The 10,204-nt window shown below is 53.7% G+C and overlaps 1 protein-coding gene across 1 annotated transcript in view; it reads left to right on the forward strand.

The window, feature by feature from the left end:
* Positions 1 to 8,888, forward strand: part of IL23R (interleukin 23 receptor) — a 15,536-nt gene extending 6,648 nt beyond the window's left edge. Inside the window, exons 9-15 of the mRNA XM_017740600.1 lie at positions 3 to 71; positions 1,821 to 2,018; positions 2,423 to 2,506; positions 4,136 to 4,186; positions 4,702 to 4,798; positions 5,185 to 5,275; positions 5,914 to 8,888. Coding sequence (XP_017596089.1) covers positions 3 to 71; positions 1,821 to 2,018; positions 2,423 to 2,506; positions 4,136 to 4,186; positions 4,702 to 4,798; positions 5,185 to 5,275; positions 5,914 to 6,516 — 1,193 coding nt within the window. The 3' untranslated portion in view covers positions 6,517 to 8,888. The remainder of the gene's footprint in view (positions 1 to 2; positions 72 to 1,820; positions 2,019 to 2,422; positions 2,507 to 4,135; positions 4,187 to 4,701; positions 4,799 to 5,184; positions 5,276 to 5,913) is intronic.
* The last annotated feature ends 1,316 nt before the right edge of the window (positions 8,889 to 10,204 follow it).

Raw genomic sequence — 10,204 nt, forward strand, 5'->3', positions numbered from 1 at the left:
TCACCGCTCAAACTCCAAAGGGGCTTTCAGCCCCGCCAGCATCCCCCTAAACCGGGGCGCGGGTCAGGAAGGTAGGATCCCACACGTGCCAGTTACAGGGACTGGATGTTATCCGGATTGTGGGGGAAATGCTGGAATGTGCAAGGGGAAAGCCCCGGCAGAGCTCTGCCCGCTCCACCGAGGGAGCACAACATCCTCCAGGCAAGTCAGCATCCCCTGGAGATGCTCCACGGCTGCACATGGAATCATGGAATTCTGGAATGGTCTGGGTTGAGGGAGATCCTAAAGCCCATCTCATTTCACTGTTCCGTGGACACAGACACCTCCCACTGTCCCAGGCTGCTCCAAGCCCCAATGTCCAGCCTGGCCTTGGGCACTGCCAGGGATCCAGGGGCAGCCCCAGCTGCTCTGGGCACCCTGTGCCAGGGCCTGCCCACCCTCCCAGGGAACAATTCCTTCCCAAGATCCCATCCATCCCTGCCCTCTGGCAGTGGGAAGCCATTCCCTGTGTCCTGTCCCTCCATGCCTTGTCCCCAGTCCCTCTGCAGCTCTCCTGGAGCCCCTTTAGGCCCTGGCATCTCATTCCTTGATCTCCTAAGGCTGCAGCAACAAATTTAAAAATGAGTTTGCCCTGTCCATGTTGGCGGGCAAAGAAAAGGGTACAAGGCTGCTCCTCCGCTCCCTGCCCCCCAAAACAGCTCCTGCAGCTCTGCCAGCCCCCACTGTGAGCTGGGTCCACGCAAACTGAAGAGGAAGGAAAGAAAAAATCCTTTTAAAATCCTTTTAGGACCACCTCATGCTCCATGTGCCCATGGGCTGTGGTTTTCCCCACAACCACACTTGCCTAGTTCTGAAAAATGTCTCTTTGAATGAGCAATGGGAGGGGAAAGTCCCATTCAAGCTGAGGACAAATACATGAGTAAAAAGAAACTGAAGAGAAATAAGGTGGAAAAAACTCTCTAAGCTCTCATGTTTATCAGAACCGTGCACGTTTCTGGTAAGACATGACAGGTGAAGATTTCAGGGACATGACACAGCTGATGATGTGTTTTTTGGGATTCACAGAGATCTACATCTGGCTGGACATGAGCACAGCTGGCCAGGAGGGCCCCAGGGCAATGCCTGTCCCCTGTGCTGGCACTGCTGGGGCTCCTCCAGTCCTGGGGACAGCTCTGGGATCACCACTCCAAGAAGGGCATGGAGGGGCTGGAGCGTGTCCAGGGAAGGGAATGGAGCTGGGAAGGGGCTGGAGAATTCCTGAGGGAGCTGGGAAAGGGGCTCAGGCTGGAGCAAAGGAGGCTCAGGGGGGACCTTGTGGCTCTGCACAAGTCCCTGACAGGAGGGGGCAGCCGGGGGGGTCGGGCTCTGCTGGCAGGGAACAGGGACAGGAGGAGAGGGAACGGCCTCAGGCTGGGCCAGGGGAGGGGCAGGGGGGCGGGATATGATGGAAAATTTCTTCATGGAAGGGGTTGTCCATCCCTGGCACAGCTGCCCAGGGCAATGCTGAGTCCCCATCCCTGGAGGGATTCCCAAGCCCTGTGGATGTGGCACTTGGGGACACGGGGCAGTGGTGGCCTTGATCTTTAAGGTCTTTTCCAACCTAAATAATTCTATGAAATACAGATCAATACATAAAGCTGGATTTTTATGTATATTTTGTGTGTCTATATATAAACCCACAACACTCTCTAATTTCCTGCTCACCTTTCAGTTCGTGAACACTTCCAGGAAAGCCACGCTTTTCCTGGGCGTGGCTGACCCTTCCCAGGCCCCAAGGACGAGGTTGGGGTGACAGCCCCCCTTTCCCTCTTTCTCCACAGAATTCCCAGCACCAGAGGCCGTGGAGGTGAAGCCTGAGAACCAGAGCAGGGTCCTGGTTCAGTGGCAGCAGGCCCAGCACAGCCAGAGACCCCTGCTCTGGTTCATACTGGAGTGGGTTTCCAACTCCCAGCAGCACCAGGAGGAGCAGTACTTCTGGGAGAAGGTCCCACACCAGGAAACACACACCTACATCCAAGGTAGGACATCCCAGGAATCCCTCTTCTGCTTGGGACAGCTCATCAGGACACCATAAATCTGAATTAGATTATAAATCCAAATTAGATCATAAAGGCAGCTTCATTTGAATTTGAGCCCACTTGTTTTTGGGGAGTGGGGCTGTGAAGAGAAGAAAAAAGGAGGAGGGGAGGAATTGGAGATTTGAGGGCAGTCAGTGGGATTTGGTTCCCTGGGTGAAGATCTCAGGGAAAGGAGAAGATGGAGACAGAAAGAAAATGAAGTGAGCTGCCAGGCCAGGAACAACCCCGGACCCACAAAGGCCAATCCATCTGCTTCCACCACTCAGCAGCAAGCCCCTGACCGAGCCTAGAGCCTGCCCAGCAGAGAAAAACACGTTTTTGAAGGCAAATCTGGCTTTTCCCAGCAGAGGCAGCGGCGGGAGCTCCCCTCAGCGTGTCCCTGTACGCGGTGTATCCCGACGGGATCAGCAACCCCAGCTCCGGCCGAGGTGAGCCTGCCCGGGGGAAAAGCTGCTGCTCCTCCCTACAGCCTGCCAGGTCTGGGAACAGGATAAACCCTCCCCAGCGAGCAGAGGAAAGCAGGATGGGAAAAGAAAGGGTTTAATCAAAGTATTTGTGTAAAACCCTGCTCGAGGTGGTCTTTGCTCGCCCGCATGGACCTGAAACACCCAAGAACCACATTTCCCCTCACCAGATGCAGCAGTGGAGCCGCTGTCCCTTTCTGTGGCAGAAAGGCGAGGTTCCTGTTTGTTCCAGATAAACCAAAGCACAGCAAACAGCTTTTCCAGAGAGCAGCTGGGCTGTCACAGCCTGTCCTTCCTTACCTGGAGTGGGAATCACAGAACGGTTTGGAATTTGGCTGGATCAGGCAGCTTCAGTGCTGGAAATGGTGTCAGAGAAGAGCATGAGCCAGCTTGCGAAGGAGCAGCGTCACCTCCATCGCTGGGGGTGGCTCTGGGTGTCCTCCAGAGCTGGGCAGGTCCTCAGCTGGGCTGAGGCCAGGCCATGGCAGCGGAGCAGGGTCTGACCTCCAGAGCTGCTCCAGCACAGCCCCACTGGGGGCTGAGGGCCAGGGCTGGGCTTAAATAGAGCAGGGGTGGGTGGAGGGGCCAGGTGAGGCTGGGCAGGGCCATCAAGGGCTGTCAGAGCCAGAGGTACCTGCGGGTGACACCTGAGGGGACACCTGAGGGTGTCCTCAGCTCCCACCTGGGATGGGCCATCTGCAGCTGCTCAGAGACTTCTCCTGTGACAAAGCAGCTCCGTGGCTGTGCCTGGCCCCTCTCTGAGCTGCAGAAGGGCAGTTATTCCCAGGAAATGGAAGCAAACACTCCTGCCTTGGTAGCCCTGGCTGTTGGGTGTTCTCCTCCGGGCAGGACCCAATGGCACCAAATGTTTGTCAAGGAAAAGTGATCCCGAGGGAATTGCTGAACTCAGCCGGGATCAAAGCCGGCTGCTTGTTTTGGCAGAAAGAGGCTTCTTGCCATGGCAGGTCCTTCAGCTGTGGATCTTCCCTCACTGCACAGAAATGATCAGGAAATTCATTCCCGTGGGGTTCAGGCACTTTGGGATCACAGAATCCCACAGTGGTTTGGGTTGGGAGGGACTCAAAGCCCACCCAGTGCCACCCCTGCCACACCTTCCACTGTCCCAGGCTGCTCCAAGCCCCAGTGTCCAGCCTGGCCTTGGACACTGCCAGGGATCCAGGGGCAGCCCCAGCTGCTCTGGAAAACCTGTTAAACAACCTGGGAGTGCTCATGCAAAATGATGGAGCTCCCCAGGGGTTCTAAATTCCCATTTCAGGTGCTGAGGGGAGGGGCGTGCAGGGAGGATGTTTTATAGCTGGGGACAGGTGTTGACCAACATTTCATTTAATTGGATCTCTGAGAAATGGGATGTGGTGGAGAACCCAGCCAGAGCTGGAGTTACTCATTACTTCAGGGAGCTTAATTTTTCTTGTTACACCGTTATTTATTTTTCTAAAAAGATAACACCAAACCAGGGCTTCTGTTCACCCCCTGTCCTCTAAATGAATTACAGACATTCCCCCTCTCTAAATGAATTACAGACATTCCCCCCTCTCTAAATGAATTACAGACGTTTCCCCCTCTCTGTTCCAGTCCCTCCGGAGGAGCCGCTCCTGGGCAGCACCTACAGCGAGATGTCCCAGGGTAAGGAGGGCAGCTCTGCCTTGTTAAGCCAGGCTTTCTCCCGGCCATAAGTGGGAGGTTTAACCCAAGCAGCACCTGGCAGTGGGAACTGAGAGCTCCCGGACACTTTGGGGAGGTCAGAGCCAAAAAAAGGGACATTTTCACTCTCTCATGACCCACGTGGAGGGAAGGCTGTGGTGCTCTCATGGGTGAGCAGCACCCACGGAATGCAAGCTTTGAGTTCTGCTTTCTAAAGAGGTTAAAATACAATGCCCAGTCCAAGTGGGAGGTGCCAAAACCAGGAAAATACAAAATCAACCTACACGAGAGACCGATTCCACCCCGCAGTTAGAACCAGGGCCTGCTCTGCTTTGCACATCCTGCACATTACGATCTGTTGCAGCACTCAAACCAAAAGCAAAACCAACATGAGCCGAGGAATTCATGTCAGCGTTTCTGGCAGCTGAGGTAGGAAATGGTGACTGACTGAGTGGCTGAGCCCCAGGCATGACCTCCTGCCTCTCCATCCTTTGCAGATGATGACATCGGAGCTCTCTTGGGACTGAGCCTCAGCGTGGTCGGACTGGCAGTTCTTTTTGCGATTGTGATGTTTAAAAAATCAGTCAGGAAAAGGTATTCCCTTCTCCTCCATATTTTTTTTCCCTTATTTCCATGTCACACTTTTTTTACTCTGTGTTCTTGGTGTGTAGAAGAAGCATAAGATTTCTTCTGGGATGTTTTAAAGTCAACTACAGAGTCCCTTTCACCTCAGCCTGAGGGCAGTGTCACCCACTTATCAGGCTGTGGTATGAAGGACATTTGTGTGCTCCACAGTAAGGCAGAGACCAACCAAAAAAATCAAATAAACACAGATCTGGGGAAACTCAAGAATGAGGAACCCAGAGTTTCCAAGCCCCCCTCAAAGACTGGGTGCACTTCATGTGCCCCTCCTGCCAGGACAGTTTCATCCTGCATGAGGACTATCTGAATAATAAATTGGACTTTTCCCTTTGGTGAAGGATTAAGGCCACCCTTGTGTCCCTCCTGCCAAAGTGGCTGTTTGAAGAGTTCCCCCACATGGAGAACAGCACCGTGGTGAAGTCACTGCAGGTAAGGGCAGGGACATCTCCCGGCTTTGCTTCACTCCAGATTAAAGCTTGGCTTCACAGAATCGTGGAATTGTCCAGGTTGGAAACCATTCTGAGATCATTGAGTCCAACCATCCCCCAGCAGCGCCAAGGCTGCCACTGCCCCGTGTCCCCACGTGCCACGTGGCTTTGAAATCCCTCCAGGTTTGGGGACTCCACCCCTGTGCCAGGGCTGGACAGCCCTTTCCACAAAGAAATTCTCCCTAAAATCCCACCAAAACCTCCCCTGGCACAACTTGAGGCCGTTTCCTCTGGTAATACTCCTTGTTACCTGGGAGAAGGCAGCTTGCTCCAGAGCTGTGAGAAACGTGGATGGGAGGAGGATTGAGCTCTCAGGGACTGGGAACTGCTCAGGAATCATTTCCCAGGCATTTGCAAGGTGTGTGGGAGCCTGGATTAGCTGAGGCTTTTAAACCTTAATTCCATCTACTCTGTATTCCGTGGCCACAGCTGAGTCAGGCTCATCCCATCCCATCCCATCCCATCCCCTGCCATGGGCAGGGAATCTTCCCCTAGACCGGGTTGCTCCAAGCTCTAATCACAGCTCTCCTCCTAACAAAATTCACCAGTTCATTGCCATAGGCATCATTTTTTCCCCAGGACGAGGGTGATTTCCCCAGTGCCAGTCTCCACGAGCCATTCCTGGCCTCCGGCGATCCCACACTTACGGAAATCGAGGAGGTGCCAGCACAGGAGGAGCACGGGAGCCCGGACACGGGGAGCAAGCCCAGGGCAGAGGTGGCCGAGGACAGGGAGCTCCCAAGGAGCGTGGTGGCCCCCAGCAGCCCGAGCCAGGAGCAGCTCAGTGCCTACAGACCGCAGCTCTCCGATGGGAATGCGCTGGGATACGTCGCTGCTGGGATTTACCAGGAGCAGCCGCCCGCGGCCAGCCCGGAACCGGAGCTGGGAATCTTCTGCGGGGACTACACCAGCCCTGTCCCCCAGCTGTGGGACCAGCAGGGAGGGGTGCCCCAGGTGTGTCCGCTGGACAAGATCAACCTCATCCTCAACAGCAGCCAGGCATTCCCAGTGCGGGCGGGACACGGACCCTTCCTGGAGAATCCGTGGGAGCAGAGGCCGCCCAGCGATGTCCCGGAGCAGATGCTGGTCCCTGAGGAGCTGCTGTCCTGCCTGAGAGCTGTGAACAGGGAGTCTGTGGATGTAAATCCCTGCTTCCCACAAGGCATGGGAAGGTTGTTCTGAGAGGAGGTGGAATTGTGGATAAAACCCTGGAGCAGTGACCGAGGCGCTGTCAGAGCTGGGATTTCCAATGGAAGAACCAGAGCAAAACTCCAGATTGGAATTTTGCCCTCTTACTCCACTGCAGGTTCTTGTGGCTGCCTGGAAAGCTTGGGCCAGTAAATCCTGAATTTAACCTTACCTCACACTGGCAGGAGCAAAAATCCATAAAACTTGGATTCCTGGAATGCCACGCAGGAGATTCCTGCAGGGTGCAATATCTTCAATTGCTGCTCAACATCGTCCTCTTGTCAAATGTTTGGAGTACTTCATTCCCAAATGTTTGGAGCTGTTTGGAGCACTTCATTCCCAAATGTTTGGAGCACTCGTTCCTGGAGCTGATTGCAATTAAAATGGTTAAAACAATCCCTCAGACATCCTGGCAGGGGTGTGGAAAATATTTTGGGATTGCTCCTGATGAGCAGACGCTGCACCAAGGAGGATTTATGTGTCACACACGGGCACCAAGAACATGGAATCCTTTCTGTATTTCATTTTCCTCCCATTCCCGATAAAAACCCACTCAGGTAGGAGCAAACCTCCACCACCTGCCAGGCTGATTTAAAATCCCTCGGAATTGCTCCCTGGCCCTTTGGGTGAGGGATTACTCATCTCACAGAGCTTTGCCACCCCTCAGCCTCCCTGTGGGAAGGGCACAGAAAAACAGGATTTTTCAGGGACGTGACCGGGAATTTGGATCTTCCAACATCCAGAAGGTGAAACACAGGAGTCTCCTTCCTTCAGCAGCCAGGAAACCATTTACAGGTGTTCCTGGGACTTACGAAATATTCCCAAATCATATGTTTTTTCAATTTTTCCTAGGCACCGTGAGCATTTCTCCATCAGCTGTTGCACAAATGGATTCATTTTGTCGTTTATCATCACTACTTCCAAACCAGCCTCGCGTGTGCTGGGCTTTTTTCCTTCCATACCCCCAGGAATCTGCTGCTGGTGATTCCAGAGGAGCAGTGACCTGGCAAGGAGGGGCAGGATTCTTCTTCAGAAGCAGCAAACACGCACAGAAGTGTGAGTGCAGCAAGGCAGGGAGTCTAAAATTAGTGAGTGCTGCCAGTGCAGGAAGGAAATTGTTCAAGAACAGCCACACACTTTCAGCAGCCCAAGGGTGAGGTGGGGACAGCTTTTGTTTCCATGTCCACATCCTGAGACTCGTGCTGCCTCTGCCACCTGAGCTGCCAGATCTCGAGGGAGGGAATGCTCATCTTGCCAGGAAACAGGGCAGCTCTGGCATGTCAGGGAGCTGCTGGGTGAATTTCCAGCCACAGGAGGGATCCCTGCACACAGATCAGCGGCCAGAGGAGCACAGATCCTGTTTTTCCAGCAGTGAGGCAGGGATAGAGCATTCCCAGCTCCCAGTGCCAATTCTCCCACTGATCCCTGGGTGCCAAAGGAAACATTTCTGCTTTCCATGGTTGCATCTGGTAACTCTGGACTACGAAAGAGAAGGGCACAAATATATACAGAGGGCTTCACCAAGCAGAGATAAACATGGGGAGGCCCTGGCACAGGGTGCCCAGAGCAGCTGGGGCTGCCCCTGGATCCCTGGCAGTGCCCAAGGCCAGGCTGGACATTGGGGCTTGGAGCAGCCTGGGACAGTGGGAAATGTCCCTGCCATGGCAGGGGGTTGAAATAAAAAGAGCTTTAAGGTGTCTCCAAACCCAAACCAGTCTGGGATTCTGTGATCCCAAACACTCTCCCAGGTTGCTCCAAGCCCCATCCAACCCGGCCTTGAACATTTCCAGGGATGGAACCCAATCACAAAGTCACTCTCAGCTGATTTATTTTAACACCTCAGGGTTCCCTCCTTCCCTCAAATATTACACCCTCCCTGAGTTTTGATATCAGGATTTTCTATCCCTTTTCCTAAGCTTGGTTTTACTGTTGGCAGTGATTCCCACAGGCTGTTTATCAGCTCGGGAATGAATTCCACAATTTTCACGACCCACAGAGATGCACCACGGTGCTGTCTCATCATCACCAAAGTTCTAACAAAACCTCACTAAGAAAGGTCTTTTCATTCAAAGGGGAGGATGGAACAGATTAAAAAGAAGTAAGAAATTGGGTGCAGAGAGTTCAAAGCTCCAGGGGGGTTGGAGAACACAGAGCCACCCACTCCTGCTCTGAGCTCCATCCCGCCAGAGCAGGGTGTGTCTGCTGGGTGTGCCAGGGCTGAGCTCGAGGTGCAGGGAGTTCCCACCACCACCAGAGATCAGCCAGGGACACTCTCCTTGTGGGATTTGCTTCAAAAAGTGGGCTCGGAAAAAAATTAGACCAAATGAAGAACGAAGAAACAACAAATAAACTTCACACATAATAAACTGTGTATGAAACGTGCATCCGAGTGGCAAGGTTAAACCCTTCATGCCATTACCATGCAGGAGGATGTGGAATCTGTTCTGCTTTGAGGCTGGCAGCACAGAGAGCTGGGTTTAGGCTCAGCTTAGTCACCAACTGACAGCCTGACCTTCGTTTGCTTCTTTTCTACAGAGTCTGGGTAGCACCAATTACTGCAGCTGGCAAAGCCCTGGGACCGAAGGCACCCTGAACCCTTTGGGAACAGCACCAGGGCCAGCAGATCACAGAGACGTCCTCTGAGTAATCTGGTGCTGCCGGGTTTTACTCCGTGTTTGCACTCAGCAGCCTGCCCTACGCTGGAAGCTCTGCAAGGGTTTGGCTGTCAGTAAATTGTGGGAGAGATTCGGTGGCAGATAAAGGCGCTGCAGAGGCTAAAATTGGATTACAGGCTCGGAGGTTTCACAGAGCTCAGTAACACCCGTAGACCTTCGGGGATTTCTGAGTTCACCAAGCAGAGATCAAAGCCCAGATTGTGACCAAGGCTCGTGCAAAGCTGCAAAGAAGAGCCTGGGTCAGCAAAACCCTCCTGAAAACGTGGCAGGGCAAAACCAGCAGCAGCTGGAGCAGCCTCACAACAAAACTGGGAATAATCGTTCGAAATGGCGGGATCTGGGGGAGCCTCTCCCATCCCCGAGCCTTTGGGGGGTTTGGGGAGGAGGATGAGGATGAGGAGTCCTGCACAGGGCTGAGCTCAGTGGCGGAGACTGAAACCAGGCTGAGGAGCAGGTTTCAGAGCAGAGGATGTGAGCGGTGGTTTGGGTCCCACGAGGCTCCCCGTCAGTGTCAGCTTCCAAATGTCAGCTTCCCAGGGCAAATCCCATGAGAAAGGCATCGGGAAAGCCGTGGGAGCAGGGCTGGGATTAAGGAGCAGAGCTGAGTTCAGTGAATAGGAAACAAACCAAAAAGGTGATCTCACAGGGGAGATTCTCTGATTGCTGCTCAAACCAACCGAGAACCGAGCCTTTCCTCAACAGAGGGGAATTAATCTTGCCACAAGAATATTTAAAAAACCCCACAGTTTGAACCTCTGAAGGATACAGACGTCGATGCCTTTTGCGCATCATCTGATTTCCTAAAGCAGCACCGCTGGACCCAAACTCTCCCTGTGGGTCCTTCCTTGGCTTGGCCGTAGGCTCAGACGGAAGCAGAACAGTTGGATTTCCCAGGCTGAGTGACTCATTTCACCCTGCTGGGGAAGGCAGAGTCAGTGAGAGTCACCGGCACACACCGGGGATGGAAAACCAGCAGAGCTGCTGCAGAGGGGACCTGGAAACAGCCG

This window comes from Corvus brachyrhynchos, unplaced genomic scaffold, assembly GCF_000691975.1.
Source record: "Corvus brachyrhynchos isolate BGI_N302 unplaced genomic scaffold, ASM69197v1 scaffold280, whole genome shotgun sequence".
Lineage (NCBI taxonomy): Eukaryota > Metazoa > Chordata > Aves > Passeriformes > Corvidae > Corvus > Corvus brachyrhynchos.